This window comes from Helianthus annuus, chromosome 16 (assembly GCF_002127325.2).
Source record: "Helianthus annuus cultivar XRQ/B chromosome 16, HanXRQr2.0-SUNRISE, whole genome shotgun sequence".
In the NCBI taxonomy this organism is placed as follows: Eukaryota; Viridiplantae; Streptophyta; class Magnoliopsida; order Asterales; family Asteraceae; genus Helianthus; species Helianthus annuus.
In genome coordinates, this window is record NC_035448.2 from 37,394,063 (window position 1) to 37,412,935 (window position 18,873).

General features: G+C 37.5%; 1 protein-coding gene and 1 long non-coding RNA gene across 2 annotated transcripts; one reads left to right on the top strand and one right to left on the bottom strand.

Annotated features, from left to right (window-relative positions):
* The first annotated feature begins 7,866 nt into the window (after positions 1-7,866).
* LOC110908863 (non-specific lipid-transfer protein) lies at positions 7,867-10,888 on the top strand. Its single transcript, XM_022153859.2, has 4 exons — positions 7,867-8,139; positions 8,254-8,314; positions 9,695-9,797; positions 10,661-10,888. Exons 1-4 carry the CDS (start codon positions 8,014-8,016, stop codon positions 10,740-10,742), a joined length of 372 nt encoding a protein of 123 aa, XP_022009551.1. The 5' UTR covers positions 7,867-8,013; the 3' UTR covers positions 10,743-10,888.
* A 3,216-nt stretch (positions 10,889-14,104) lies between these two features.
* On the bottom strand, positions 14,105-16,418 carry LOC110908862. The gene is made up of 3 exons (XR_002574948.2): positions 16,003-16,418; positions 14,670-15,855; positions 14,105-14,217 (listed from the first exon to the last, which is right to left on the bottom strand). It is a non-coding gene; the product is annotated as an uncharacterized LOC110908862 (long non-coding RNA).
* Between the last annotated feature and the right edge of the window lie 2,455 nt (positions 16,419-18,873).

Consider the following 18,873-nt stretch of genomic DNA (forward strand, 5'->3'; position numbering starts at 1 on the left):
GTTTTACAGTACTTTCACTTTCAATTCGAGGTGTGACCCGTTTGACAATGAAGGGGTCGCATTTCGGTGTGGCGGGACAAAGTACTCGATCTCCATGGCACAGTTTGGAGCTATAATAGGACTGTACGGTGAAGAAGAATCGGGAAATGAGGAAAACACCGGGGGATTACGAGACTTGGATGAGAATGAACGTCAAGCCGCATGGGCCCAAATCGGTGAAGGAATCTACAACCCTAGCAGCACCAAGAGTACCAAACTTAGGGACCCGCTATACCGCTACATTCACAGGCTCCTCACCTACTCGCTAAATCAGCGTCACGATAGTAGTGGCGTTGTAGGGTTGAAAGATTTGGTTGTCCTTCACTGCATCCACAACCGGAAACCTCTCGATGTTCCATATCTCCTGTTACGAAACATGCATCTCAATCGCCTTGCTCGCGCTCCAACACCTATCTTCTTTGGGGGATGGGTGTACCGTCTTTTCAAGCATTTCACGAACATTCCAAGGTCCTTTGAAAGAAGTCCATGGTCGGGACGAGTTGACTACCACATTTGCCGAGCCATGAACTTACTTTATGAGGCGGAAGACGGGACAATGAGCTTTCAAAGAGCACAAGGCTATGCATGGAACCCACAGGAGGCCCTAGTTCTTCATGCACCACCTCCCCAATACCAGTACCAACCCCATGGCGATCCGGGTCAATCCTCCTCACAAGGAGGCGGTTTTCCTAACTTTCAAAGCTTACATGATCTTTTGCAGGAAAACCTCATGTGTACAAGGAACGCCTACAATCTCGCCAACAACACATACCACCGGGTCGGAGCTACTGAACGCAACATCAACGATATACAAGATGATATCGGTAGCATCCGGGAGTATATGGCGGGACATGGGGGTGGAGGTGAGGATAGCGATGAAGACATGGAGTAGGAGGAACAAGGAGCGGGTTGATGGTGAGCCCACAGGTTTAAGTACCCTTTTCTACCAAACAATTGATGGCCTGCGTGCCAAATGTTGAACAATTTACTTTCCTTAACTACTTTTAATTTCCGTTTTATTTTTCTTTTACTTTATGCTTGAAGACAATTAACTATGGTAATGTAGGATGTTTATGTTGCTTGGTGTGGTATTAAGTGATGAAACAGGTACAAACCAAGGCTTGGAGTGCTAAACCTTAGCACTTATAGGCCCAAAATGGAGAAACCGGGGGAAGAAACCTGTTTTTCAGGCTTACAGACTGTCCACACGGGGACGTGTCCAGCCGACACGCCCCCGTGTTCACCTCCCAGACCTGTTGTTTGGTTACTGTCCTGCAAATTTTTGCCAGACACGGGGCTGTGTCTAACCAACATGCCCCCGTGTTCACCTTCTGTAAGTTTTCGTTACTGGCAGTTCACCACGGGGTCGTGGGCCGTGTCCAGACTGCCAGTAACATAAATCTTTGCTTTTTAACACCACATTACACATCCAATCAACCTAAAAATTTATTTTTGGGACACATTGAGGACAATGTGTAATTTAAGTGTGGGGGGGGGGGAAGCTAACACCTCGAAATTTTGCAAGTCCTAACAACAAGCCTTACACAAAACTCTATTGGAACCGCTAAACACCCCAAATTGTTTTCAAAAATTTTCATTTTTTTTACTTGTCTAAAGTTTAAGTTAGGAATCCTAAGATTAATAAGGTTATATTTTTACAAATTTTACAACCGAGAGCGTCGTGATAACAAGAACCAACATAAGAAAATCATGAAACGGCATAACAAGCTTAGTTAAAATTTGATTATATATGCTCGATCACATAAAAACCCATTCCCACAAAAGTGAGTTTTGAGCCTTTATTGAGCATACAAATTCACATCTTCAGACTAAATGCTCATTTTTCGTTTCTTGTGTGAAATAGCCGCTTGGTTCTTACAACTCTAGAACTTGCCACGACGATTCATTCCCGGTCCTTACCAACTTAAACCCAAGTAAGTAAATGATGGAGGCATTAGGACTAACCATTTTTCTTTCTACACCATTATTTTTCAATTTTTTTTACCACCTACCCAAAATCCCCCTAGTTAACCCTTTTGAGCCTAAACCTTTCATTTCTTTACCCTAAAACCCTTTTTACCCACCAAAAACCCTTTTTATTTTCACTCTTTATTTTAGTAACAAGCTCGGTTTTTCGTAAGCTCGGTTTTTTGTGTGATAAAAAAAAATGAATGATGAAGTTAAAAACAAACAAAGCTATGAAAACAAAAGCTTGTTTGGAGAAATACTTCAAAATAAAAAGTTACTAAAAACAAAGTGTTTTACGAAAACCGACGCTTTTTACGCTTTTCGCCCTTTTACTAACCACTAACCCAACCACCCACCTTTAGCCCAAGCCTAACCCTTCACCCAAAAAGTCCTCTTGATATTTACAAAGGTATATAGTTAAAAAGGAGGAGGATTGATTGCTTGGCAAGCTTATGGTAGGAATAAGTTCCATGCCGCTCTCGAGTGATTCACTAAAAAAATACACCTTCGGCCGAGTGTTGAGTGATTTCTCCCGTGAGGTATGTGAACTTGTATATAAATGAAATTTTAAAAAGGCATGCTAAGCCTAAATAAGTAATTTCTCTTATGAAGCGTTCTAAATAAATCATGACGAATAGGATTGTAAATAGATAAAAATAAAACCCAAAAAGATCTTGGATTCCCGACACTCTATGACAAGCCAAAAACCTTCTCTTCTACCCATTCCATTTGGGAGTGTAAGCCTCATATTTAAAGAGTTTTGCTTGAGGACAAGCAAAAGTTCAAGTGTGGGGGTGTTTGATGTGTGTAAAATGCAACATATAAATTACATCAAATAAGGCATAAAACTAACCCTTTTTGAGTACTAATGTTGGAAAAAGAGTGTTTTTGTCTTCCTTTTGTATTTTCAGGATGAAATGAGCTCAAATTCACAAAAGAAGCAAAAAGACAGCTAATTCTAACATAAATACAAGAAAAGGAACAAAAGTGGATTGCCCGAACCCTCAACGGCATCCTCCCAAGCAGAGAAGAGAAAACAGAAGACTGAACACGCCCCGTGCTCAGCCAGCACGGGGCCGTGCCCAAGAAGCAGCAGAAAAGACAAACCTATAGAAGCTTCTATTGCCCACCACGGGGCTGTGTCCAGTGAGCACGGGGGCGTGGCGAAAGTACAGCAGGCGCATTAATTGTAATTGGGAATTACAATTAATGAAGAGAGAGAGTGTCAGACGGGCACGGGGGCGTGTCAATGGACACGGGGCCGTGCCCAGCCTTCTGTTCAGCCTATAAATAGGAGTGCTTGGTTTCATTTCAACTCATCCCTTGGCACACCACCTCTCTCACACTTCATCCACCACCCACCACCACCATAACACCATCATCCACCACCATCATCCATTGTCCATCGTAGAGTGTGTGAGTCGTCTCGGGATCCAAGATTGATCGTAAGAGTTCTTGACAATCAAAGGCCATGTTTGCCTAAGTCTCTTACATCACTTGGTGAAGACAAGTGTTTAGTATAATACTTTTTATTTTTAATCTTTTGCACTTTTTATTTGGTTTTGTATTAATGACTTTAATAACTAGTTGCTTATGTTGAAGGTGATCTTTCCTTATCGTTTGTCCGTGGTGTCTTGGCATTATTTTACTGTCTATATAAAATAAAAGATTTTCACCATTCATATCTCCACGGTCTATATGGAGGTATGTTGGCTACCTGGTCGGGGGTTAAGGGAACGGTTTGGTAAGGGTCTTGCCCTTGTTCAGCGTTTAGAGGTCCTGCAAGGGACCTGGGTCAATTTTAGTAGGATCTCCTTCAATACCCATACGTATTGGATGGCGGGGATCCAAACTCTTTGACCCCCTCATAAGTTAACTACTATTAATACTATAACCCGGCTATTTAGGACTGTATCCCTGCTGACTCAGACTACTTAGCCGAGGGTAACGTCACCGCCAAAAGCGGGGCCTACCACAATTTGCATTAATAACTTAATTCATTATCTTCCAATAATCCAACCCTTTAGGATTGTATCCTTGCTGACTCAAACTACTGGGTTGAGGGTAACGTCGCCTTCAAAAGAGGGGCCTACTACAATAACTAAGATAATCTCTTAAACAAGTGCAAAAGTGCGAAAATAATCAAAGGTTATACTAATACACGAGTCGGATCCAAGTGATTCATCTTGTCTATCTGTTTTTATTTTATTTTTATTTTTCAGCATTTAGTTAGTTTTTATTTTCTTAGTTTAAAAATCTTTTCTAGCTTTTTGATTTGATTAGACGTTGAGGATAAACTGGTACTAAAAGCTCTTGTGTCCTTGGACGACCTCGGTATCTTACCAACACTATACTACGTCCACGATGGGTGCACTTGCCCATATGTGTGTTTAGTGTTAGTGAATATCGTGTTTTATAAATTTAAAACTTAGCTAAAAGTGTAAAAAGGGCTTAAATATATATCTAAAATTATACACACACTGACACGCATCACCTATCAACGGTTTTCCAGCTTGGACTTGGTCCACCACGTTGCTATCCTACACATAAACATAAGAAAATATCGTGAACAATTGATAGAAACTATAAGATATAATAAGGATCCTTGATCCTTCGAGACCCTGCACTATCCGCTAAGGATAACTTATCCAGGCGACACCTCAGAATATGACATCCATCATAATAAAAATCTAGTCCCTAACACGTTCAGTGTTGGTAGGAGAGTTATTACCTAAATCATTCTTGTTTAGTGTAACAACCCGCACTTTCGTGCGTTGTTACTACTCGATACACTCGTTACGCCTAGCACCAGAGATTCGGATCATAATGTAACTATATCAGATCTATCGCTAAATCAAAGTATAATCGAATAATTACGCATATTCTATCGCTATTACAAACCTATTTTCAATAAATTATAACACTCACGATGATGTTGAGTGAGGGCTTAATCTACCCTCCTCGATAACCGTGAGATGTCAAAACGTAAACAAGCAACGCTAACAAAGACTATCGGGTGAGTACCATGTCTCCAGCCATCATGACGATGATGGCAACACGAGCAAGTAGTGCCACGATAATCATTGTGGCACATCACATCGAAGAACGCACTCGAAGGCACGCGTAACTCGATCATCGCACCGAATATTGGATATATAGATGCGTATATGCGACCCTTTTTGTGATTAATTATAATAAATAATTAAATAATTATATAAATATATGAAAATACGGCCCAAACAGTCGAAATCGCGCCAAAAACGAGGACCCAGGGCTTCCGTACGGACGGGCCAGCCAAACGGCTGGGCCAGTCGATCGGACGGGCCAGCCGATCGGCTGGGCCGCCCGATCGAACGGGCCAGCCGATCGGCTGGGCCGCCCGATCGGACAGACAGTCAATCGGCTGGGCCCATCTGATCGAACGGACCGGCCGATCGGCTGGGCCGTCCGATCGGACAGGCCAGCCGATCGGCTGGGCCGGCCGACCGAACGGGCCAGCCGATCCGGCCCACCTTTCCTCCTTTTTCCTCCTCCCTTGCCTATAAATACCCCTCTATCACCCTCAAACACTTGTTGTTGCTGCTGTTACTCGACCAAGACGTTCCAACCCCTTAATCTTCCGATTTCTCGCGATTCTTGTAAGTTTTCAACTCAAATCTTGTACTTCCTTGATCTAAATGCAATCCTTCATCTTTCTATCTTTCAAAATCTGACTTTTAACCGTGAAATCAACGGATTCGGAGTGTTCTAGGGTGATGTCACCATGGAGTTCTTCAAAGGTGATGTCATCCCATGAAGAACAACTCAGATCCGAATGGTTTCCATGCGATTCTTCATGAATCTCGTCCAAATCTATGTTTTCTAATCAAAAAGCCATGGATGGAGATGTTCAGAGTGATGTCATCACAAGGTTCTTATGAACTTCAAGTGTTGGCCTCATTCCACCAAGAACGGCTCAAAACCCAGGGATTTCCAAGAATAATCAAGGTTTTCATATCTGATCTATACACAAAAATGGTAGAAACAGAACTTACACCGACCTTCTACTCATTCTTAGTGTCGTGTTGGTCAGGGATCTGATTCCTACCGAAGAGACGACCAATTTCGGGTTAAACACGGAAAAACCGCCAAGAACGGCCAGTTCTGATGGAACGGGGTGATTCCCGGCCGATAGAACAGGTCGGAATTGATGAAATTTCAGTTGTTCAACGCGTCACAACAACATCTCGACCAAAAACACCGAAGAACACTCGAAAATCATCGAAAACAGCTGGACAGGCTGGCCGATCGAGCGGCCCAGTCGATCGAGCGGCCCAGTCGATCGAGCGGCCCAGCCGATCGGCTGGACCAGCCGATCGAACGGCCCACTCGATCGAACGGCCCACTCGATCGAGCAGCCCGGCCGATCGAGCGGTCCATCCGAATGGGCCAGCTCAATCCAACTTTTCGTCCAATTTCACGTAATTCGATACCGTTTAACGCGTAATCCAATACTTATGCAATTAGTCTGAAATCAAGACATTCTCAGGCACCATCCCGTCAATCCAACCAAATACGCACTGTGAGTATACTTGACCCCTTTTTATCGAATTTTGGGTGTAACATACGTTCCTTATGAATCGAACTTATCAAACGAATGATTCAAGTTGTCAATCTATCACTTGCGAATAACTGTTTGCATAGATATACGTGATGCTAGTTGCATGTATGCTAGGACTTATACTCGTGACGTCCCACCCAGACTAGTATAGTACTATTGCGCCCGACGGGGTCTAGTTATGCCATCGAAGAGTCAAGCATCGAGGACTTAGCTGGTAGTATCAGTTTTGTGAGTATATATGTCGTGTATTACGTTTATGCATATGGAAATTCGCAGCACTTTTAATCTATTATACTATTACATATCAAACCTGTATACTCGCCAATACTTTTGTATTGACAATATTTTAACGTATGTTGCAGGATTAGTCGAAGTCTACATCAAATCAAGCTAGGAAGTCTAGAAACTCACCTAAATTCTAAGTTGACGGATTTGAATTGTTCGAGAGAACAAGAAATCTGTAATAACTTATGTGATTGTATTGTTGTTAGTATGGGATAACAAATGTAATGAATATTATCGCAATATAGTTGTTATGGATTCTCTTGAGCAATCTGATTCGCCTAGTGTCGCGCCCCGATGATTCCGCCATCGGTTGGGGTGTGACATTTAGAAACTAAGACATTAGATATGCAGCATATCATCAATACTATGGGTTGGAAACAAAGTAATATTCATATTGTTTTAATTTGAATGCTTGTTTTCTTGTTATGAATGTTGTTGTGTGTGTTGAGCTTACTTGTTCATGTTCGACGACTTTGAGTAGATTAAAGGAAGGCTTTAAGTTTAATTTCAAAATTTGTTCATATCGATCTATTATGTGTCTCTGAATCTAGCACTGGGTAGACCTCATACACCAACTTTCCTAGCTCTTCCGTATCTTTTGTTTCATTTCTTTAGCAATAGTCACAAAAACTTCTTTGATTATGGACCTACTACCAGAAATTCAATACGTAATCTCAACATTGTGTTTTTAAGACATTATTTTTCTATTAATTATGCGTAATATATGTTCGTTTCTGTTCATGACTATTCGTTGTCTAAAATTAACAAACAAATACAAACATATTCATTTCCTTAACAAACGCATAAAAACAAAAAAAAAAAAAACTCGTTTCACAAGTTCATAAACAATTTATGAACACATTTATTTTCTTAACAAACGAAAAATATAAGTTAGTGTTCGTTCGGTTCATTTCTAGCCTGTCTAGACGTGTTTACTGTTTAGTTAGAAGGAGTAATCTTCCTAAGGCCGTGAAGTCAAAAGCCAGTACCATTCGTCACACTCACGTAATCCATCTCATACCAGAAACCGTTGGGGGGTTGGTGTTTATCTTTCAATATCAATCAATGCATTTCACTCCAATTTCTTATTCCCCATCAAATCTCTCTCGAATCCTCCGTCAATGGCTTCAACCGACCTCAAATCCGCCGCCATAATGGACCAGATGAAAGCTCATCTTGCCACCGACGCCGGCAAAGCCATCACCAAAAAGATCGGCCTTGTTTACCAAATCAACATCGCTCCAAAGGTTAGGGTTTTTGTTCCTATTTTTTTCACTTTAATTGATTGATTTATTTGTTAGAACTGGAATTAGTTGCTACTGGATTAATTTATTGCTGTTTGTTGTGATTTGTATTGGCAGAAACTTGGATTTAATGAGGAGACTTACGTTGTGGATCTGAAAAAAGGAGAGGTTACCAAAGGTATGAGAATTTGTTTGTTATTATCTGTTTGATTAACATTAGTCATTAGGTTAGGTTATTAATTGTTTTTTTAGATTTAATTAGGGGAGGTTAGGTTTAATTGGCATAATCATAAGGTTTGTCTCTGCAACTAAGTAGTTAATGTGGTAAAATATTGGAAATCGGTCAATGACTGATATTTGATATATTGGTTATCGCGGTGGGATATCGGTAATTTTAATATCATGCTAAATTTATATATATAGCAATTTAACACTAACAACTCAGTATACTCTTCTACCATTAACAAATCAACCTTTTGCAACTTGCAAAACACTAACAATTGTAGCAAGTAGGAACTGACTAAGACTTAAAACACTACCATTTAATAGTAACAACTAACAATTAAGACTTAAAACACTAATAGCAGCAATAAGAAGAAAGACGAATGGTAGAACTAGGAAGAAAGGTACTGATATCGGGAAAACTGGTGATATATCGGTCAATATCGCCGATATTCTGACCGATATTTTGCACTGATATCTCGGCAGGGGACCGATAACCGATATATCAGGATATTAACTACATTGCTCTGCAATCGATAATTTAGAGTTTAAAACTTAAAATGCTCATAATTTTTTAGAAATTTTATATGAATTAAGTTGATCTCACATGAATTGGTTGTGTTGTATCTAGGGGTGTTGACGGTCCGGTTTTTACAGTTTTTTCGGTCAAATTGTGAGCCAAAGCGTTAATGACGGTTCTTGATCATTGAAAACCGAAACCGAATCATTTTACTAACGTTTGGTTCCGGTTTGGTTTTACGGTTTTGGCTTATTGGCATTTTATACAAGCTGTGACTTATTTTGTTGACCCATTTCATGTGTTAAAACTCTTCGTTGTAGCTTCTAACGGTCCGGTCCGGTCCCGTCCGGTTTTATTCGATTGGTGTTAGTACAAACCACAAACCAAACCATTTACTGCGAAAACTAAAAAAAAACCATCTGCGAAACCAAACCGATGACTGGTTTGGACGGTTTTATGGTTTTAAGCTGAATCGTGATGGTTTATGATCACAAGTCATGTTAAACTAAGAAGCTAAAATGTTGTGTTATGTTTAGAAATCGAAAGAGTATCTTGCTTGAATTTTAAGTAGAATTTTTTCCTTTTCAAATTACCTCAATGTTGTATCTTTGTTGTTGTGTTCTGCCATTTAGTTAGAACTTAGAAGACATAAGAAACGAGGTTAATAATATAGAGTAGTTGCTAACTTGCGCATTAAAACTACATTCGGAAATGGATGTATAGGAAAGGGATTTTCGGATGAAATCAAAGGTTAATAATGAAAAGGGCTCAAGTCAAAAACATCTTTCATTTGACTTATCATGATTGGGGATACAGGTCCATATGAAGGTGGAAAGCCGGATGCCACTTTTTCTTTCACAGATGAAGACTTCTTCAAGGTTGCCACCGGGAAAATGAACCCTCAAATGGCTTTCATGAGGTAAACATTGTCATCCTCATTTTTCCCACGAGTCACTAAGCACTAACTTTTCAAACCATTGCATTACAAACAACACTCTTCTAGTCATAGTTATCAAAAGCGGTTGATTTTGGCGCCTAGGCGATTTTTCTGGGCGAGGCACTTTAAATGTGCTTCTACTTCCTAGGTATTTTTAGAGCTCAGCCTACTGATAAATGCTAATTAATCTTTTTTTTTTCAAAATTTGTAAATTCCTCATTATCTGCAGTATTTATAGGGATTGGCAGTATTTATAGTGTTTTGTTCTCTGATTTAATTCTGCATTTTGCAGTATTTTTGGTTTTTCGATTTAATTCCTCATTCTGCAGTATTTTTTGTTCTCCGATTTAATTCTGCATTCTGTAGTTTTGTGTTCTCTGGTTTAATTCTGCAGTATTTATTTATTTATTTATTTCTTTATGAACATGTTGGTTTTGGAGTATTATGGTATTTGAAGAAAATGTTATTTTTCATTACAAAATATATTTATTTTATTGTTTTATTAAAGTGCGCTTTTATTTTCTGAGGCCCTCGCATTTTTTGCGCCTTTCGCCTAGGCCCTAGGCGGAGCCTTAGCGCCTTTGATAACTATGCTTCTAGTGAAAACGAAAGAATAACTCTACATTTTGGAAAAAAATGAGCACTTTTGGACAACATTACAAACGACACGGCCCATTCCAGCAAATTATAGTGTTTTTTGGCATCTAAACATGAACAATGTCTAGTTTGCAACCAAAAATCCGAAAGCAATGGTTAAAAAAGTTGCTTGCCCTAATTTGATACACTATTTGTTCGTTTCGGAAATTTGGTGGATCATATATATCATGGTTTGTTCATGCACACAGGGGCGCAATAAAGGTGAAAGGCAGTTTGAGCGCAGCCCAGAAATTCACACCGGACATCTTCCCAAAACCTTCAAAGATGTAGTGTTGTTGATATATTGTGTAAACAAGGTAATAAGTGCGTTACTTTCTCCGTGTTCTATTTTAAGTGGAACGTTATTCTGTGTTGTTATTTCTTTACTTCATTAACATAATGTTTCACATAATCTACTACTGCTGATCGTTTGGATACCCTGACTTCTTGATTGAGGTGCGTATGAGTTGCGTGTGGGATTTTTCAAGTCTTGTTTGTTTTGATATATTATAATTGGATTGGATATCATATGAGGCCAGTTGAAAAAGGATTTAGGAAATATGAAGTGCATTTGTTCAAATCAAACTACTAATGTATAGGGGTGACACCTCAATTGTTTAGAAAATCTTATGGGTCATGCCTAGGCGAACATCACAAACAATAGCAAGATAAGCTCAATTACAATGTATATAGGTTTTTATACTTTTTTATTGTGTGAAAATATAATATATAATTATGAGGAAATGCCAAAGAAATGTAACCAAGTTTGTACACTGTCTCAATTAAGTCATCCAAACTTCTTTTGTATCTAAAAATAATTTAGTGATCTAATAGTATGTAACTACCAGGTCACCGGGTTATATTTTTTTTCTGCTATTTTTTATTTTGTTTTAATGCTTATGTGAATATTATTTATATTAGGGGAATTTTATAAAATCAAAACATATTTAAAACCCTAAAAAACAACCAAGTTTAGAATAGTTCCACTAATCTCAATCCTGAAAACCTTTCGTCCTCGTTCAACTTAGTTCTTGTCTTTCCGGCCGGTAACTGCAACTTCCTGCAACCTGTAATTACCGGAGGTAGGGTGTATGTCCACACCCTTTCTTCCTTCTCTACTCAACTCATTAGTCATTTCAGGTCTTCGGGATTTCGTGGGCCGTGGCAACAAAATCCAACCCAACCCCATCTTTGATTATGATCGGCAACTACACCACACCACGCCACACAGACACCTCGATCGAAAGCCATCGCATCCCCGTCCTCTCTGTATTTCCTCTGGTTCACACCAACCCATCAGACATTGCCTCTTGCCGGAGATGACTTTCGTTTTAATCTCACCGTTCGATCTCAGATTTCTGTCGAACAACAAGTTTTCAGATTGGGAGTTATGGCCGGCAAGTAAATGCATATTTCTGGTAGAAAAATGATCTCAGATCTAGAATTTGGTATCCGGAAAAAAAGAAGTATAGGGTTGTCGCTTGCCGGGAGTTTTCAAACCTACATCATTCTCCAAAACCAAGACCCACATAACACTATTTTGCCAAAAAAAAAACTCCTCTTGCCGGTGTATGGTCGGCGAGGATAACGATTTGCAGGTTCAGATGTGTGGTTATGCTTATATATTTACACTCAGGGGCACGTTGATTATTTTTAGTTTTTTAAAAGCAAAATAAATGTCTATAATTTAAATTATATATACAGAGACCGGTTACTGTACAAAATGACTTAACGTATGTTGCGTACGAGATTCAGTATCAATATGTGAAATTTGGTTTATAACATGCAATTTCCCTTTTTCTTTTTTCACATGCGATTTCATTTTTTCTTGTACATGCGATTTTGGGTTATTTTTAAACATGCGATTTCTTTTTTTCTTTATGCACATGCGATTTCCAGGTTTTTTGAAACATGCGATTCTCATTTTTTTGTAACATAACGTGCGATATTGCCATCGCGTATGCAACAGTGGCGGAACTAGAAGAAAAGTTTAGGGGTATCCCAATTTTTTTACCGTACATTCATACAATAATAAAAAAAAAACATGATAATAAATAAAGTTTAAAAAAATACCCAGGGCCGTCTTTGAGAATTCGGATTCCCTAGAGGGCCTAGTGCAAGTAGAAAACATAGGCCCCTAAATACATACTTATTTATAAAAAAAAAAAAAAGAAAAAAAACTAGTAATAAGACGATTTTATGAGCCTTGAATATGAAAAAAAAAACTAAATAACATATATTTATACTACCATTTTGTTGGGGTTTTAAATTTAACTAGTGGTGTATTGCTCTTTAACCATGTTAATGGTCCCACATTATTGGTTGATAGAGAATCAAAGTGGATTTTCCAATAAATTACGAAATGCTATAGTTCTTACATATGATTTCTGAATTTATTCAGAAGTAATTCGCGAGATCATGCACTCTTCTTTCTTAGATATAACTTTCCTAGTTATAACAGAAAAAGCACATCTGGTTGGATCCAGCCTATTCTTGAAATAAACAACTCGCACACACTCCCTTTCCAAAAAAGATCAAGACCCCAAGTACTACACTTAGATTTATTAGATTTGTTGCTAAAATATCGGTATTAAACCCGAAACTCCCGGCGGATGGCCAGTGGCCCAAAGAAACGAAAGAATCGGTTACATTTTTCATATGATCTCCTCATATAGATAGACTAAAAAATGTATCGTGATTAAAAGACCACCTTTAAAAAAATTAGATAAAATTTTGATCATTTAAGATAACCAAAGACCACCTTTAAATAAAATTAGATAAAATTTTGACCATTTTTAAAAAAACCACCTTTAAAAAATAGATAAATCACCCTATAAAGCTATATTTTGACTATTTTATATATTTAATAATTAATAATATGGAAAATTTAAAATCCTAACTTTTTATATAACTAGAATTTTTACCCACAGCGCGTTGCGGCGGCGGAAAAACATAGCGTAGAAACTTAAGTAACTTGATAGGGACGACAACCAAAATTCAAAATAGGCATATAAAACGCAAGTAACTCGATTACGATTTGGTTCTATTATCCTTCAACCTTTACTATTGAGAACAACAATAATTACCTCCTCTAATCCAATTCACCACAACATAAAGTGCTCTAATCTAAAAATCTAACCACAACCAATTACTACAACATATATTCAAAAACAATACATACCTTAAAAACAATGCTCCACAATCACACTTCTACTATCTAGTACCATAAATCTAGCTTTGGGCTTTCCATACTACTTGGAACTATTTCCGCACTTCCATTTATGTTTCTTAACTCCGGTAAGAGAGCTCAAGCTGGATCATGACCAACACAACTTATTTCCATACATATATAAACCTTCTTCCTGACAACTTCATGTTTGTTTTGTTGCTTAAGCTTCCATGGTAAGTTATGACCTCTTCTATGAAGCTGCAAATTCAAATCTCTCTGAAACCCCTTGCTACAAATCTCCCACACGGTCTCCAACAACGATTTCGTCAATAAAGCTATCATTTATGCATCTTTTCATCTGGATCTAAACCAAGTTAACAAAAAAGGAAACTCAACATGTAATAATAAGTGTAAAATCACCTAAATGACACATCCATAATTATTTTAAAATATCTCGTTAATATAAAAAAGATAAACATCTAAAACATGCCTGAAACTCGATTGGTAGGTGCCTGCCTGCGTGCCTCACCTTTCAGCTCCACGCGTGTATGCCACCACTCCGCCATGATTAGTTTCTTCCTTCCCTTTCATCCACACCTAAATTGGTGTAATTATAGCAACACTAAATTAATTATGTTTAAGAATCAATGCTAGAATAAGAAAATTAATAAATTTATTTTATAAATGGATACAGTCACAAATCAAAATAATAATCCTTCAGCTAATGTGGGGCTAGTTCTCTTGGTAATGGCTCTTACCTCTTAGTGGGAGGTCATGGGTTCGATGCCAAGAAACGTGATAATTTCGTGCATTTTAATAGTAATTAGGAGTTGTGTGCCATTAACCGTTTCAAAAAAAAAAAAAAAAAACCCTTTGGTGCTTAGATTGACCAGGTTAGGCGCTTGTCTGCAATATGATACGAAACATACCACAACCCCAAACTGGAATGAAACCAAAATAACAAATTCAATTTTGTGCATTTTTAAACTATTAATGCGTAAAACTATACTCATCAAAGAAAGAATTAAAAGGCTACGATAGATCAATACCTGCAACCTAATGGTAGTCCCAGATTTGAATCATCTAAAATGAAATAAAGAAAATACAATTTTAATGCCCCAATGCAAAAAAACATGACGCAACCTGATAATTGTTAATTAATGAAATAACCATAATGTCAAAATGCGTAACTAATAAAACATGAACCAAACAACAATAGCCTATGAAGGTTGATTTGTAGTTAAACAGGATTAAAAATTGATAAAGTTTTGGAAGTACAATTGGACAGACGGTTTTTATTAAAAGATTAGAAATGAATTAGGAACTAAAAAGGGGTCATAAACCACAAAGAGTTGTGCCCATGACCAGCTTCTTTGACTATTCATTTGTTGACCCTGCCATTGACTATTATTATAACATCTTGTAGCCCTGCAAAGTTTATGTCATTAGTAAAAAATATAACAAAGATATTAAAGTTCGAATAAACAACCAAAGTTCCCAAACACACTCAAGACTTTCTAACTCTACAAACATGAGAAATGTAATGTGTTGATAATCTAAGCACAAAAAAAAAAAAAAAAAAAAAAAAACCACCCATGGATTAAGCAATTGAAACAACCCATGGATTCCATACTTGAAATAATCCTTGTCTTCCAAACTTGTGATCCCAAAACATAGTTCGAATATATACTTGTGAACCATTAGATTCCTTACCTCTTGAACTAACCCTTGGGTTCCATACTTCATACTTGTCATCCCAAAACATAGTTTCAATATAATATATGTGTGGAACACCAAGTACTTACAGTAAAATGAAACACATAAATAAAGAAAACATTAGTTTTCTAATAATCCTACAGTGTATGCTTTAGTGATTATATCTAAATATTGATATGCACTTTTCCTGCCAAATTCCCGCAATAATCTTCATTAATAATTTTACATTGAAGATACCCCAAATTTGATCAACACCTTGATTTAGTACAAAGAAATTAACAAATTAACATAAAAATTAAGCACGTGCATTTCATCGAACACCTTGTAAGCATCACCAAAACAATCAAATGACATGCAAGATTTAATTCATGAAGGATACAGAAATATTCAATTGCTGAAGAAGAATGTAAAAATGAGAACATCAACTGTAAAGACAGCAAATATGTGATACCTTAAATTTTTGATTCACCCAATCAACTTGATGCCGTTACCTTCTTGAACCCATGAACCGATATAGACCTGTTAAATCAAATCAAAAATTGTAATCGATGAAGCTTATAAAATAATAAATTAGCGGAAATTAAATAGTTGTGGATTTAGTGGAGATCAAAGGAGAAGAAAGGCCTATAGCAAAAGAAAAAAAGGGTTTAGGTATTGTAACGAAACTGGAGGACGCCATGGATAAGCTTCGCTTCAGACGGATATTCAGGCGATGATGAGTGTGACGCCGGCCAGAGGTCAAGCGGCGGAGCGGAGGTTGAGCGGTGGTTCAGATACCGCATGCCCCTCTCTCGTGTGGATAAGTGGCCGGATATGGTGGAATTTGGTGGTGCCGGAGATGAATGGTGGGTTGGTGTTAGGGTTTCAAAGATGAATTTGGGGTGGAGAGATATTCTCACGCGTCAAAACCACCGGACCATGACCACCGGTCGGTGGCCGGACAGAGACCACCACCCGTTCCTCCATCATCGTCGCTCAGGTCTCTCTCCCGGTCTAATCTTTGTCTTTCTCTTGCTCCTCTCTATCTCTCTAACCTGGGCAGAAAATGGGATGGGAAGCGGTGGAGGCTGAGAAGAGTCACACGTGTCTTGTGTTAAATACCTTAAATGCCCTAACCATTTTTTAATATGAATATAAATATAAATATATTTTATTTACTGTTCATTAACTTCGAAATTTAATATAAGGATAATTTTAAAATAAACTAATAAAATTAATTTCTCTTACACACTAAGATAAAAAAAGGCGAATTGGAAATAAATAATCTCGCCTAACTCAATTTGGCCAATAATAATTCCAAGTCAGTTATTGGCCGTTAATAATTCGAACTGGTCAATTTTTTTGTAAAATAGTCCGCCGTTAAAATAGCTTAACGGAGTTAAGTTTTTTTCCGAATTACAAACAGATGTTTTAGGGCTTTTGATCAGAACGAGGATACGAGTCGATTGATGTAAAACTTACCTCGAAATTGTGCTCGAAATGGCTTGATTATTGTTAATTGGAAGTTTAAACACCCGAATTGAAGCACCGTTATCGTGCATTGGGGCAGTATTTCGAGGTAAGTTTTACATCAATCGACTCGTATCCTCGTTCTGATCAGAAGGCCTAAAACATCGGTTTGTAATTTGGAAAAAAAACTTAACTCCATTAAGCTATTTTAACGGCGGACTATTTTACAAAAAAAAATGACCAGTTCGGATTATTATCGGCCAGTAACTAACTTGAGATTATTATCAGCCAAATTGAGTTAGGTGAGATTATTTATTTCCAATTTGCCATAAAAAAGGTAATAACAATCAAACTTTATATTATATATTTGCTAATATGATTAAATATAATAATTATTTATATTACTTAAAATAAACTAATATCGAACACCAAAATGAAAAATAGATAGAGTAATAACAATCAATTTATATATTCTATATGTAATAATATGACAACATATAAGAACATAACTTTTTCATTCAACTAGTTGATTTTCTGTCCGCGCGTTGCGGCGGAGACCCAATGACTGCAAAACGCGTGTCAGTAACGGCAAGCAGATACCGAATATCAAAACATAAATAAAAATATCGTGAAAAGGATAGTCACTCCGTGCTAAAAAACCGATTTTAAATAACTTAATATATAATAATAGGACCCACACATCCTACACGTTGGAAATTCGGTTGTTTTCAGTTCAGTTATTACGGTGCTAACACGTTAAAATATGGATGAGCTCGGTACCGATAACAACAACAAAAGTACCGATCCAGAAAATCATAGAAATTAGGTACCGGCACCGAAAATGCTTGGTACAATACGGTATGGTATTTGAAGGTAAAAATCAATAAATACACGTATGGTGCTAGACCGGTGTCGAACCGAAAGTAACGATTCTGAAAATGCCAAAAGGTGGGTACCAAATTGGTACCGAAAATGATTTGGTATAGTAAATTTGGTATCGATACGATACCGGTTTGATTACAGGATTTGATACGATTGCTCATCAATAATCTAAATATCGAAGTTAATTTTATATGCTACAATGCATTCATTACAGAAAAAGACAAAAAATAAAGTAAAATAAGTTGTTGTGTATATAAAACCTCATTAAAACGAAATACAGTTTACTTACTATGTGTATGAAAAGTAATCTAAACGGTGCAATTACTTGCATTGCTACGTTGCTACAGGATTTGATGAGCTCGGTACCAACCGGTACCGAAAATACCGTTACCGAAATCCCCAAAAGTGGGTACCGGTACCGAATATACCTGGTACGGTACCGGTCGATACTAGTACAGCACCGGTATTTGAGGGTAAAAACCGATGAATACCGGTGCCGAACCGGTACCGAAAATATACCCAGTTTGATAAATTTAACACCAGCACCGATACCCGATACCATTCATTGAATTCTATTTCTATTACTGTTAATTCCATTCTGTTTTTAATATATATTTTATTCAATTCTATTTTTATTACTGTTAATTTCATTATGTTTTTAATATATATATTTTATTACTGTTCATTCCCTTATGTTTTTAATATATAGGTGAATTACTTAAAATAAACTATTAAATAGTCATTTGAGCTAAAAAACAAATATAAATATAACCTAAAAGAACAAATAAATTAATAAAGGGTTAGGATCAAATACAAAGGATAAAATAAATAAGAAGGGTGTCACACCCCGAAAATCTACCCGCGGAGTATCACCGCTTGGGAGCGTGACTGACCAGGATCAAGCCACCAATCATACAGAACAATACATATATTAAAAGTAATTGTCATTTAAACCAAACCAAATCCATATGAAAGGTGTTCCAAATCATAAGAAAGTTATCTTTGTTTAGCGGAAGCGTATATATAAAACCCATCGTAACAAGTATCAAATATCAAAAGTGTTTAACAGGATAATCACGATCCAAGCCCACAACGACCAGCTCCTCCCTGTGCAAGCTCCATGTATCTAACGACCTGCAAGGCATGTAACAGAGGATCAACAACTAGTTGAGCGAGTTCACAGAAAGTATATGCGTAATAGTAAGT

What these genes read in the sequence shown, in the direction of transcription:
- LOC110908863 (XM_022153859.2), top strand. Translation starts at nt 8,014, where the DNA reads ATGGCTTCAACCGACCTCAAATCCGCCGCCATAATGGACCAGATGAAA. An exon ending in AAATCAACATCGCTCCAAAG is followed by an intron (nt 8,140 to 8,253) that starts GTTAGGGTTTTT and finishes TTGTATTGGCAG; the next exon opens with AAACTTGGATTTAATGAGGA. An exon ending in CCTCAAATGGCTTTCATGAG is followed by an intron (nt 9,798 to 10,660) that starts GTAAACATTGTC and finishes TCATGCACACAG; the next exon opens with GGGCGCAATAAAGGTGAAAG.